Genomic DNA, 14,786 nt, shown 5'->3' on the forward strand with positions numbered 1-14,786 from the left:
ACACAAACAGATGAAGCAACTCGCCCAAGGTCACATGGCAAATCAGTGGCAGAGTCAGGGTAGTTTCCAGCCTCACCATCCCAAGGTCTAAGAACGAGACACACTGGTTCTGATTCTCCAATGCCCTGCTCTCTTTGTGGTCACTTACACCAGATCTGAGTGGTTGCATTTTAAACTCACTCTGCAGTGGCATAACCAACTATACGAAGTGGAGAGCAGTGGAGACTGAGGCTCATTGCCTGTGTTTATACGGCCCCAATTACCACAGTATCGGAGCACCACACAGTCCTTAGTGTATTTATCCTCACAACACCCCGATGAGGTACGGAAGTACTATTGTCCCTATTTCACAGATGGAAAACTGCGGCACAGAGAGGAAGTCTTTGGCAAAGCAGGAAATTGATCCTGGATTTCCTAGGTTCTAGACTAAAGCCTTTACCACTGCACCATCCTTCCTCTAACTATGTGAGCACTGTTTTCTCTGATGTTTTCGTAGAACGTCAATGGCTACAGAATACAGTCTGGAGCAGGGCTCCGATGGTTAAAGGTCAAGGCTTAAAACATGGTGGTACTTTCAGGTGACTAGCAGGGCCGTTAACTGAGATCAGCATGAAGAGGTCTCCAAAAGTACCCACTGCTAAATACTGGGCACATGCATGCTCATACTGTGTGGAATCTCCTCTGGATGTCATCCTCTAATACCTGACTGATATTCATTGAGTGGCAATCAGGGAAGGGGGAGTACCCTAACAGCTCTGATGATAGAAGAGAGTTTGGCCCCAGAACTTCGCTGTACAGAATCAGGGAAACTCTTGAAGCACAGAGCTACTGCCATACATTTGCAGCTGTATGAGCGGCAGCTGCGTTTAGTAGATAGAGCACTGGACTGGGAGTCAGGAGACCTGGAAGCTATTCCTGGCTCTGCCACTGGCCAGGTGTGTGATCTGAGGAAAGTCACTGCCGCTCCGTTTCTTGTATCTGTTTAAACTGTCCGTTCTCAGGAACTGTCTCTCACTCTGTGAACAGCACCTAGCACAATGGGTTCCCAGTCTCAGGTCGGACCTGGCGCTACTATAATAGAAATAATAAATATCAGTAATTATTAATAATGAACACTGGGTTAAAGAAGAGGGCATTCTGAGTGATGGGATCTAGCACTCATCCAAGTCAGACCAGACACATCACCTCCTCCATATATTGCTGGCTCAGACTATTTTAAAGATCAGGGTACCCGAGCCTGCTCCTCAGCCATCCCCAAGAGAATAATTTTGTGCTTTCTACCCCATCAGGCTGGCTAGACCCTTAAAAACAGACATCTCGTTAAAACACCACACCTGACTAATATCATACAGTGCTGCATTGCTACAGTGTTCTGAGCATTGCTATTGAGTTCTATAAGGGGAGATCAGACACATGTAAATAGACATCCTGGCCCCACGGAAGTCAATCCCATTGTCTTGAATGGGGTAAGGATTTCACTCCTAAAGGCTTGTCTACACTACCCGCCAGATTGATGGGCAGCGGTCAATCCATCAGGAGTCGATTTATCGTGTCTAGTATAGACGTGATAAATCGACCGCCGATCACTGTAGTGTTGACTCCAGTACTCCACCTCAACAAGAAGTGCAAGGGGAATCGACGGAAGAGCGTCTCCCATCGACACACCGCAGCGAAGACACCGCAGTAAGTAGATCTAAGTACGTCAACTTCAGCTACGTTATTCACATAGCTGAAGTTGCGTAACTTAGATCGATCTCCCCAACCCCCCCCCCCCCCCCGTAATGTAGACCAGCCCTAAGTGTTACCTTCCACTTGGTGCAACGTACTGTACACTTGTCCCATCCTCTGTGCCAGCAATTCTTGGGAGGTCAATTGAAAATTAACACAAGCTTCATTTTTGAAAGGATAGGTGAAGAAGAGGAGAGCTGGTGTTTGGTGACAGAAAGGTGGGTGAGGAGGAAGCATCTAAACCAAGGCTTTGTTGTTTCATCTTTTAGGAAGCTGAGATCCTGAACACAGCGATTCTCACTGGGAAAACTGTGGCTGTCCCAGTCAAAGTGGTCTCAGTGGAGGAGGATGGGACCGTGACTGATCTTCTAGAATCCGTGGAGTGCAGATCGTCTGACGAAGACGTAATTAAGGTGAGAATCTATCATTTAATTAAGGGAAGGCCACATCCCTGCAAGAAACGCTGCCAGTAGTGTTCTCTGACCTGCCAGGGTCTGTTCTGTGTGGCTAGTTTAATCCTTTCCTGACTATCCTTCCATTAAAAGACAAAGAATTATTATCATCATTGTAATGTATAGACTGGTGCACTGGACCTATTAAAACACACTGAAAACCCCAAAACTCCACCCGCCATCTTGGGGTGTGTTTGTCAAAAATAAAAAAACAGATAGGAGGCCCGTGATTGACAGGGCACAGCAGGGTCCTGACCACACCCCTGCACCTGTAAGTCTATCTTAGCTCTACACCCACAGATGATTCATCTACGCTGGGATGACTCTGTCCTGGCTGGCTATGCTGGCTTCAGGGCAAAGTTAGCACAAACTCTGATGCAGGGGAGACTCTTACCTAAGGACTTTGTATTTGCGTAACTTGCCGTTCTCTCCCCTTGGTGTAAATCTGGAGTAGCTCTGCTGGGGTTAATGGCATTCCAGCATGGTAAAAACGCAAGGGCTAAATTCTGCTCTCAGTTCAATGGAGTTGAATCAAGCAATGGGGCTACACTGGGGTAACTGACAGCAAAATTGGTCACTGAATGGCCAGAAGACAGTGAAAGAAAGTTTGTGTATTGGTAAGTGTAACTTACACCCGCTACCCTCTTATTAGCTGTTTTCTCTGGTTTCATCCCTCTCTTCCAATCCCGCAGTGGGTGTGTCCACACTGCAGCTGGGAGCAACCCTCCCAGCCCAGACAGAGGGACCTCTTGTAATTAGGCTCGCGCTGGCAGAGGCTTGGGCTATTCACCCAGCTCAAGTCCACTTTACTCCCTGGGTCCACGCTCAGGTGGCTAGTTCAAGCTTCCCCTGCGGCGTCCAGATAGCTACGTTTAGTGCATTAACACAAGCCCACCAGTGCAAGTCCATCTCCCTGGGTTGTGCAGCTCACTCCCAGCTGCAGTGTAGACATACCCACCGAGGGATTGGAAGTGGAGCTGTACCCAGTAAGAAAGTTACACCAGCGTAGGCTCAGGCTCAGACTTGCTTGTGCTGTGTAACTCATATTACCGGTCACATTTTCTCTGGCCCCTTGTCTCCAGCTGAAGTTCATTTGATTTCTTGGTCATTCCTAGCTCCTCTGCTTGAAGGGAAAGTAAACAGATGTATTAAAATGGAAAAAGCCTTGAGAAATGCGTCCAGAGATAGCAAGTGCTATGAGCCTTATTCTGCTGAGGACCGTAAAATGAAAATGAACCTCCATGTGATGGGAGGAAAATTGTTTTGCAAGTGATGTGCCTCCCACTCATAGGTGTGATTTGGAAGAAGAAAGAAAAAGAAGAAAAAATTGTGACAAATAAAACACAAACACCTACACATGAGAAATTACCCAATGTATAGGATGTCTTCATGAGAGAAATACGCTGAAGCGTGATCCGGTTTCTTTTGCCAGCGATCTCTAAGTATGGTAACCTGACTTCCAGGACTTTCTGCCTCAGGGGACTGGTCCTGCAAACCTTTGGGCATGTGTGTCACTTTTCACACAGGGGAATGCCACCCAAGTGTAAAATGACTCACATGGTTTTCAGGATCAGGCCCCAAATGTGTAAGAAAAAAACGCAGTTAATAAACTCAGCACTTTCTACATCCCTTCAAGCCAGGCGGCATGCGTGTCCCAGTCAAATTTTCACCTCTGAGCTGAGGGCACCATGTGACCCCTGGAGTTCAACTTTTCCTTATTTCAGTTCCCAGCGCTCAGCACTCACAACTGCTCTACTTCAGAATAAAAGCAGCCTGAATTCATTCTCCATTCCTTTTCTTTTTAAATTTTCACTCACTTAACCTGCCAGCACATTGTTAATGCTAGAAATGATTTTTAAAAAAAGAACTAGATAAATTCATGGAGGATAGGTCCGTCCATGGGTATTAGCCAGGATGGCCAGCGATGGTGTCCCTAGCCTCTGTTTACCAGAGGCTGGGAATGGGTGACAGGACATGGATCACTTGATGATGACCTGTTCTGTTCATTCCCTCTGGGGCATCTAGCAATTGGCCACTGTTGGAAGACAGGATACTGAGCTACATGGACCTTTGGTCTGACCAAGTATGGCCGTTCTTATGTTCTTATGATTGCCTCAAGACGAAAGGTTCAGATCTGGCTTTTGAAGATAAAATTAGATGATCCTAATAGTCTTCAAATCTGTAAATCTATGTAGTGGACATCTCAGTCATAGAGGCCTTGATCATGAAAGGTGCCGAGTACCCTCAACTCCTGTTGACTACAAGCCCATCTCTAGAACAGTTACTCTTCTGGCATCAATGGGGATTAAACACTTCACAGGAGATAGTCAGATTGGGCCATATTTTTTTTTCTCATGGGTGCACAAGCCTCATTATGCATATACTGTAATACACAGTGATGTGCTATAAAAGGTTGTAGATTTCACCATCAGCTTTCTGCAGGAGTGAAATGGCCATTTGGTTTATTCAGTGTGGAGTAATACAACTATGAATACTAAACGTTTTTAAGAAACCCGGCATATCCCATTTGGTTGGTATATGTTAATGAACAAGGGAAGACAACGATAGACAGTGCTGGAGAGAGACAATGGTGTGAGGTGGGTACAAGAAACCTAATAAGAGAATGACAACAATATGGGTTTGTCTGGAGTTTGCCATTATCACCTCAGACACTCTCCGCTGGCTGTCCTTAAAGATAGGCTTCTCTAGAGGAGAAAATGAGACAGACAGCCAAAAATTAGAGTTAAACCAGGCCAGCTAAAAGCAAATTCTTTTGTGAATCCAAAGTTGTTGTTTTTTAAATATTTTTAAACCTAACCCTTAATCAGCCAACGGCCTTAATCACTATAGGCCTCTCCCTGAGCTGGTATAAATCAGCCTCGTTCCATTGACATCAGTGGAGCTGTGCCAATTTACACCAATTGAGGATCTGGCCCTGTGTGAAATTTTCCTCAGCCGAAGATTGACAAGAACATTGCGCTCTCCCAGCTGCGCATTTTCCCATTTTAATTAGGATGCAAACACCAGCAGGAAATGTTTAGCTCCAAATCTATCGTCTCTGGGCCCCATTAGCTGATCTGTCTTTCCTAGTGGACATCTTGTAGCATTGAAGTGAGACTGAAAGCTCCATTTTGTTCCAGTGGTGCACACCAGCAACTGGAGGCTTTGCTTAATATTCCTTGACGTGCGCCCTTAAGACCAGTGCAGGTAATCCAATGTTACTGTCAGAGGAGCAACCTGCTGAGAGTTTCAAGTTTACCTCCAAGTTAAGGAGGGAAGTAACAAGGTAACTGAAAAGCTTGAAATGCATAGAGCTGTAGATGGTGAAAAGTGACTTTTGTTAGCTATATTTCAACTTTTCTGTCAGGGGATTGTAACTAGAGTTGTACAAATAACTGATTTTTCAGTTTGCTGGCAGTTCCGAAAAATCCGGGGGAAATATTGTGTCATATCGACCCAAACAAAAAAATTTCACAGCACTGAAAAACTGAACATCTTTTGTTTCAGGTCAAACAAAATTTTGTATTTTGATTACGTCAAAACATTTCATTCACCCTGTAATGAAACATTTCATTTCAATTTTGAGTTTTTTACTTTTTAAAAAATTTTTTAATTAAATTGCAGTAAATTTAACAGTCAAAAGTCATTTTGAATGGAGAAATCTAAATGTTTTCATTCAAAAAAAATTTTTTTTTTAAATAGTCAGGGTTTTTTCAACTGAAACATTTTGTCAAATTCAGCGCAACGTCAGAAAATGTTTCAGCTGGCCAAGTCTGTACTTTTCAGTGAAAAAAGTTTTGGCTGAAAAACGTCGCTTACCTCTAATTGTAACATTTACACCTATTCTACTTGTCTTAGGCCACTTCATCTTCACAATAATGCCTTGTACAGAAGATGAGGCCAAGCAATTTGAAAGTCCAGCATGTTATATGTTTCCTTTTTAAAATCTACACAGGGTTTCCATTTATCTTAACAGTTGCAAACCCAGCCATCATGCTGGTGGTTTCTGATTGCACATGCCTTTCTGTCTCTCTTAATCCTCCTTTTTTCCTGCTTCTGCAGGATCCTTCTGAGTCTGGTAAATCTGCTATTGATTTAAGAAATGGATTTGTTTAATGTAGGTTCAGAAAGAAAAATTACAAATTTGTTGACATGTATTGCTGAGCCATTCTGGGGATCATGGACCAAATTCTTAGCTTATGTAAATGAAATCAGTGATGTTACATCAGTTTAGATCAGCTGAAGATCTGGCCCCTCTTCCTGTGTATGGTGATATTTATAAAGAATGTGTTTGCACTTTAAAGTGTTAATAAAGAGGCAATGTGGCTAAGAATAGGTGGGTGGGTGTGAAGCCACCATATCTCCTGTGCCATTTAAAACTTAGACTGGACAGTGAAATGTAGAATACACAGTGATCCTTATTAAATAGTTAACATTTGCCAACCACACTACAGTAGTTCCCAGTGTTTAGAAAAAGAAATAAATGCAGCATCCCAGCAAACAATCCTACATTGGCAGAGGGGTAGACAAGACCTAGGTCCTTTTCATCTTTAATTTCATCTGAATCCTAGTAAGTTAGTGGACACATTTGCGTTGTCTGGAAAGTGCAAAGGGACCCATTGAGATTAGAGTGCTGCACTAGTAGCAGCAACACAGCTGAAATCTTAGAAGAGTCCAGTTTTTCAGTAGAGGCCCAGGGAAACACAAGGTATAGCTACACTGCAATAAAACATCCCTGGCTGGCCCGTGTCAGCTGACTCAGGTTCACAGTGCTTGAGCTGCAGCCTATGAAATTGCAGTGTACTGTAGACGTCGAAGCTTGGGATGGAGCGTGGGCTCTGGGACCACGCAAGCGGGGAAGGTCCCTGAGCCCAGGCTCAAATGTCTACTCTGCATTTTTATAACCCCGTGACCCTGAGTCAGCTGACACAGGTGAGCCACTGGTGGTTTATTGCAGTGTAGACATATCCACAGAGACACATACCCACAGCGTCTATCCAAGGTGGCAGGTTTTAATGGGTCATTAATGCAAAGCACCGGGGAGTTGTGGGGTGGAATAACTCAGGGGACTGGTAGTGGCTCACAATGATCTAGAATGTAGCCCAGTGACTGAAAATTGTTGCTTATGAGACAGACTTCGAAATAAGTAAGTGGTTGGTTCAGTTCAGTTCTTCCTATTCACGGCAGGGTCCTCATTCTTGTACTTATCTTTAAAACACCCAAGCAAATCTTTGGTGCTATATAAATAACGAAATAATTATCATTGAGCAAGTGTCTGTATCCCAGAAATCATCCTTGCAACTTCCACTCTTCTTAGCAAGAGACCAGGAACTGAATGGGAATAGAGACCACTAGCGATGGCCCCTGAGGCTGAGACACAGTGGTGGGGTGGGGTGGGCAAGCTTGCACTGCCGTTGTCTGTTCTGTAACTGATCCAGGGCTATCGTGGGGGCTTCCCAATCCAGAACTATCAATCTAGCAAATTCCACCAGCATTTAATTCACTTCAATTTGGACTGGGTGCGATTTAAAAAAGTGAGGAGCCTGGGATTAGGTTTTCACCATTCCCCTGGGATTAGGTTTTCACCATTTCACCATTCACTTAGCGCTCCTACAATGCTTTACATTTTCCATCTTCTGTAAAAATGATAAATCTGGAACATGCCTCAAAAGAGAAGCAAGTATTATGGTCTGAAGTAAATAGGATGAAATTCAATAAAGACAAACGCAAAGGACTTCTACTTAGGAAGTACAATTGGTTGCACACATACAAAATGGGAAATGACTTCCTAGGAACGAGTACAGCGGAAAAGGATCTGGGGGTCATAGTGGATCACAAGCTAAATGTGAGGGAACAGTGTAACACTATTTCAAAAAAAGCAAACATAATTCTGGGATGTATTAGCAGGAGTGTTATAATTGTAACCCTTCTGCCAGGCAGAGCCAGAAGCAACCAGGGCCGGGTTCAACATGTAGAGGTTCCTTTCCATCGATACAACACAGAACCGGCTTGAGCCCCCACCCAGTAACCTGGGAAAATTATACACCACCCTTTGGCGCCTCTGAGAGGCAATACTTCCCCACTCGCAAACACAGAGTCTGAGTGTGGCAGCCAAAACTGATTACTTTGACACCATTCTATGGCTTGGTCCACACTGGGGCGGGGGATCGATCTAGGAAACGCAACTTCAGCTACGAGAATAGCGTAGCTGAAGTCGACGTTTCCTAGATCGAACTAAGTTTACTTACTGTGGGTCCACGCGGCGCAGGCAAGCTCCCCCGTCGACAGCGCTTCCTCCTCTCGGCGAGCAGGAGTTCCGCAGTCGACGGGGGAGCGCTTCTGGGATCGATTTATCGCGTCCAGATGAGACGCAATAAATCGATCCCAGAAGATCGATCTCTACCCGCCGAATCAGGCGGGTAGTGTGGACCTAGCCTATCTGCTGAATATCTAAGCAGAGCAGGAGCAAACTGTATTTACATAAACACACCCAAAGTCTCTCCCCCTCCCAGGGTAACATTCATTCAGGCCCTGCTTACATAATCAAGACATGAGGAGTAATTCTTTCACTCTACTCCGTGCTGATTAGGCCTCAACTGTTTGCTAATTTATTGTGTCTAGTTCTGGGCACCACATTTCAGGAAAGAGGTGGACAAATTGGAGAAAGTCCACAGAAGAGCAACAAAAATGATTCAAGGTCTAGAAAACATGACCTGTGAGGGAAGACTGAAAAAATTGGGTTTGTTTAGGCCGGAGAAAAGAAGACTGAGAGGGGGCATGATAACAGATTTCAAGTACATAAAAGGTTGCTACAAGAAGGAAGGAGAAAAATTGTTTTCCTTAACCTCCAAGGATAGGACAAGAAGCAATGGGCTTAAATTGCAGCAAGGGAGGTTTAGGTTGGACATTAGGAAAAACTTCCTGTCAGGGTGGTTAAGCACTGGAATAAATTGCCTAGGGAGGTTATGGAATCTCCATTATTGGAGATTTTTAAGAGCAAGTGGGAAAAACACCTGTCAAGGATGGTCTAGATAATACCTAGTCCTCACGTGAGTGCAGGGGACTGGACTAGATGACCTCTTGAGGTCCCTTCGAGTACTACACTTCCATTATTATTGTTCAATTTTACCTATCTGGAAACTGAGACACAGAGAAATTAAGGTCCCAATCCTGCAAAGACTCACATGTGCTTAGTTTTAAACCTGTGAGTAACCCATAAAGTTAATCAGGATTACTTATGTGCTTAACATTATGTGCATGCATAAATCTATGCAGGATCAGAGTGTAGGTGACCAGACCATGGCCAAATAGTGATTAGAACTGAGAAGTTTCTGGCTTCCACAAACATCCCATAGACCTCAGTGCCTTGGCAGCAAAAACCCAGTTTCTGCTGGCTTAGTTAAACCTCCATGTATCACCCTGAAAATGCATGACTGTATTTTCAGTATACCTGCTGTGCTTCAGACTTAGCCTTGTACCCAGAAACCTCATGTAATGAAGATAAAGGTAGATAATTAGTGGTCAGCCTTCAGCATGGGGTTGTAATTAGAGTTTCTGTTTTCTGGGTATTAGAACAGTGAAAATAGTAAGGAAGAAATAGCTGAATAAAAATGCCCAGCATACAAAGATTAAGGTTACAATTCATTCTTACTTTTCTGTTCCTGGGTTGTTGGGGGTGGGTTTGTTTGTTTTTCTGTTTCTTTGTTTTTTTAATGTGTCCATCACTGTAACATTTAAGGGGTCAGTTATTTTCTGCCTTCTCTTTTATTCCCATATTGGTTTTGTTAATAAGTAGAGATGGGGTTGAGTTAATCTTCCCCAGAAGATGAGGGTAGTCCACTCCAGTCTTTGTTTCAGGGTTATGTTTATTACTAGCTCCTTTCATTTGGGACTTCAAAGCCCTTTATAAAATTGGACCAAGTTCTTTCCTGATTTACACCGGTTGACTTGAACAAGGTTACATGAGATAAATCATAGTAGCAGATATCAGGCTGTTAATTCACCATCAGTGACGATGAGTGATCATTTACCGTGATTTGGACGACAATAATCCATCCACTGCCCCCAAGGGACATGTTATCATCTCCATTTTACTGATGAGGAATCTGAGAACAAAAAGGTTGAGGGTGATTTTTTTCAAAGGGCTTAGCATTGGCTCCCATTGACTTCTGAGGGAGTAGTGTTAGGTAGGCTTGAGTGATTTTGAAATCTTCCCATCACTGTAGTACCTCTGGGTATTTATTCTCACAAAACCCCCATGCAGCAGGGCTGTGCCATTTTAGAGAGAGTCTGAGTGACTTGCAGGTCACACAGGATGGCCTTGTCAGAGCAGGGAATTGAACCCAGCTCTCACAAGTCCTAGCAATGTGCCCCAACCAGTGGACAGTCCTTCCCACAGTGATTTGTGTGAAGTCATACAGTAAGTTGGTGCCAGAGCTGGGAATGGCACATGAATGTCCTGGCTCCCAATTTCCTACTCTAGCCCTTAGACAGTCCTCTGTCACTGAGTATTTTATACAGAGAGCAGCACTCACAAACTGATTTTTATCCAAAAATATATGATGCTTCTAACAAAGTTCCTTGAGCACTTCTAGAGTAGCATGTTCTGCTTATTGAAACCAGATAAAGATATGAAAAGGAAAGTAGCTCTAAAAACCCTAGTGCATGTCGGAGCCACACTCATAACAACAGAAGGAATTACAGGTGAAATGAGCTCAGGTGCACAAGGCCTTCTGTACCTCGTAAGACCTATGAGAGTTTGGTCCAGATGAAGAGGCAGCACAGGGTCTATCTGCAGCTCACTGTGCTATGATGAGGTAGGCTTCATGCCAGTTGCACAAGCAAAGGGTCACCCTGCAGGTCCATGGCTGAGGGATGGATTTCCCAGTGCCGGCATCTATCCTGCCCAAATTCTGATCTCTCAGGCTGTGGGTGGATAGTGGAGTAGTGAATTTCATCCCAAGAGCATTGCTTACTTTATTATCAAATCACCTCTGCAGAAACAAGGCCCAAACTGTTCAGATATGAATAATCAGCCTGCTTCTGAGGCAAGGAATATCAGGCGATTTTGTTCCAGCCACTCAGAGTGGTACTGAAAGGACAGTAAGGCCTCTGACATTTTGTAAAGTCTTATTGCAGAGTAATCAATCCTGCACTAAAACACAGTGTGGTCTTGTTAGTGGCAAAAATTACCTCTCTCTAGTGAAGTGCCACACATTACATGCTGCTCCCACCAGAACTAAAGTATCCAAGCCTTTTAAAAAGCCTGACTCAGGCAGTGTTTTAAAACATTAAACGTTTAGCATCTGCTTCTCCTCTTTCTGACATCTAGGTAATAGAGGAGAAAATTCACTTCTGTGAAAATCAGTGAAGTGACACTGGTTTAAAACCAGTGGGAGAAGATAATAAGGCCCATGATTGTGAGTGGGGCTGCAGTTTGACCTTGACAGTTGGAGTGTGGCCAATGCTCACGATTTTATTGTGTCATTATAGTTGGTGTTAAATCTCCAGCTCTTGGAGACATGTGACTGGGTGAGAATTCCAAGCTTTCCTTTTTCAAAAGTAATTTTTTAGCCCTCATGGTGGCAGATAAAAACTTGAAAACATGAAGTAAGAGTATCCTAAAGATGCAAAAAATCAGAAGCTGAATAAAAGCATTATTTTTCATTTAAATCTCATGATTTTTTAAGACAGTCTCGTGATTTGGGGGGCCTGCCTCATGGTTTTTGAATGGTTGGGGTTGGTGATACTGCAATTTAAAAAAAAGTATGAGTGATCAGTAGAGGTGTTCAGAATACTTCAAATGAAAAATTTTTGTGTCAGAAAATGGGGTTTCATTAAGTAAAAATTTTCTGTGGGAAAAGATTGGCCTCAGCAGAATTTTCTGTTGGGAAAATCAAAATGAAACATTTCCTTTTGGGTCAGTTGGATATTAATCTCGGTGTCCATCTGAGTGTCCATGAAGTCTCAGTTCTGGGTTCCTCATGCCTCCGTTCTCCCCTTTAGGCTCTGGTCCTTGACTGGACTACATCTCCCATGATGCACTGTGGTGTCTCACTGTGGCTGAGCTTTCATGACGCAATCTTATTAACATCAGCTCATCTTGAAACAAAACTTTACATTGCGGATCAGCAAATGGAAATGAAAAGTTTCAATTCAGGGGTGTCTAAACATTTATTTTGATCAAAAGAATTGAAATAAATAACTATGATCTCAACCCAGTTTCAATATTCCTGAATGAAAATGTTTCTAAACTTTTCATTCCATGAAAAGTTTTGAATGTTCTTTTCATCCCAACTCAGGATGAAAATAGAAGTGGGATAGAAATTCTGTTTTATAGCTAGCTCTAGTGATCAGAGGGGAAAGAGCAAAGCTCATGAAAATATGATGTTAAAAATAAAAGTCACAAGAATAACTAGTGTGGTCCGACTTGATGCCATTTTTAGTGGGAGCAGAAATAGATCCCTAATCAGGAAAGGCAAAAATATGTACTGAAAGCAGAATTTGCCTTATCACCCCAACCCGTGGCTCCCTTGGAACGAACTGAAACACTCACTGAAAGTCATCAGCGCTCATTGCAAGAAGGTCACGGTTTACGTTGGCTCTCAATAGAGTTGGTTGACCTTTTGCAATCACGCCCACACAGAAGTCTCTTTGTGGCAATAATCATGGCTATGTTTTCTTTAGAATCCTGAACAACATGGAATATAGGATGAAAGTGGAGCTGTAGCTATGATCGTACATAGGTCAAATTCATTGCTGGCATGAGACTTCCAGTGATGTTGAGGGGGTTGCCTCCACATAGGGCATCAGTGAATTTGGCCCTTTGTGCCTACTTGGCAGAGACTGTATGTCCAATGCATTGGGGGAAATAACCTCCTCTGTCCATTGATATTTCTATTTAATAATAGTAAAGAGTAAGACAAGCTCCGTAAGGGTATCCAAATGAGCATCTCTCACTAGGGTCTCGGTAAGGAATTCCTTCCAGACTGACTAATGGGGGAGGGAGCAAATAAAAAGAGCACAAGAGACAATAAACACAGTTTCACTTCTCATTAGTAGGTGATCCGAATTGTTTATGGTGAGATGCAGAAAGGCAGGTCATGGTCATTTGTGGTTGTAAGAAGCAGGAAATGACCTAGTTTGCAGTCAGCCAGGCATTGTCTCTTTACTGTTACTTAATTGGGAATTTCTCATTTTTCTTCCTTTGAAGAGAGTGGCTGCATTCTGAGATTTTTGGAAAAGGCGGTTCAGTCCCAGTGTCAGTTAGTAAGGTAGAAACTGGATGCCTTTCTAGAGTTAGAAGACTGAGGAGGCAAAATGTGTGAACTGGAGAAAGGAGCGCTAATAGATCAACCCATCCCCAATTCTTTCAAGGGAAGTAAGTTGTATTTACTTTTGACCAGGCATTTCCATGGTAGCATGAGGTCATTAACATAATGACATTATACATTTGGAAAGTACCAAGGATCACCTCTTCCCATCTCCCCTATCATTGCTGGAAATCCACCACATGGAATATGATTGTCTGATTTCCAATCCCTCCAGAAGAAAGTAAAACAACATAAAATCCCCCAGTAATATGGCACGGGGCAAGTCAATCCATAGATCCCACAAATGAAGATGCTCAGATACCATGATTTTGAGGGTCATATAAGTGCCCAGGCAGGCAGATTAGATTGACAGGTAGATCACCATGTTTAAGTATCATATGGTCTATGAAAAAACGTAGATGTCCATACGGGATGGGATTTTCAAAAGTGCCTTGACTTCCAAATGGGAGTTGGGTGTCTGGCTCTTTCACCCAGAATGTACTGCATCCCAGTAATGATGGAGGATTCTTCCAGTACTTCCTGGAAAAGATAAATCCAAAGGTTGATTGCCCTCTCAGAGAAAATGACAGAGCGAGAAAATGGGTGGGCGGGATGAGCAGAAACACAAATGGAGCCTAATTTTCTTCTTTCTTACACGGGGGTAGATCAGAAGTAGCCACACTGAAGTTAATGGAGTTGTGCTGCTATAAGTGAAGGTGAATCAGGCACAGGGAATCCAACAGGACAGCTCTCCAAAGTAGGAATTTGCATTAAAGAATTGTAAGATGAGAGCCATGCGCCGTGCTCTTAAAACACCCTCCCCCGCTCTTAAAAGTCATCACGTTCTCCGGTTACTGTGATTTGTAAAAAGAGCGTCTATCACCTTCTTTTTAAAGAGGTCGTATTTATAGTGCTCAGTGCAGGCACCAAGTCATCCTGCCAACGAGGATTCAACACTCTTAATGCTGTTTTATTACCATGCAGTAAAATGTTACAATATGGCAGATAAATTACTGTCTTCTCAACCCAGTTTAGGATTTTTTTCTGGACATAGTGGGTGCGATGTATCTACCAAGCTTTGTATCTTTTGTTTATCATCTATAGGACTGTCCAGGTGTTGTGTTCGCTACAGAAGCTCTGATATTGTTGCAATATAAATATACATGACCAGATCCTCAGCTAGAGTAAATCTGCGTAGCTCCACTGATTCCAGTGGTTCTATGCCAATTAATAGCAGCTGAGGATTTGGCCCATTGCCTGTAACTTAGCAGAGAAGCTTCTGGAGAGGCTAGGT

At 43.2% G+C, this 14,786-nt stretch overlaps 1 protein-coding gene across 1 annotated transcript in view; it reads left to right on the plus strand.

Moving 5' to 3' along the window:
* Positions 1-14,786, plus strand: part of TMEM132D (transmembrane protein 132D) — a 412,093-nt gene that overhangs the window by 351,368 nt on the left and 45,939 nt on the right. The window contains exon 5 of the mRNA XM_065417537.1: positions 1,998-2,141. Coding sequence (XP_065273609.1) covers positions 1,998-2,141 — 144 coding nt within the window. The remainder of the gene's footprint in view (positions 1-1,997; positions 2,142-14,786) is intronic.

This window comes from Emys orbicularis, chromosome 16, assembly GCF_028017835.1.
Source record: "Emys orbicularis isolate rEmyOrb1 chromosome 16, rEmyOrb1.hap1, whole genome shotgun sequence".
Taxonomy (NCBI): Eukaryota; Metazoa; Chordata; order Testudines; family Emydidae; genus Emys; species Emys orbicularis.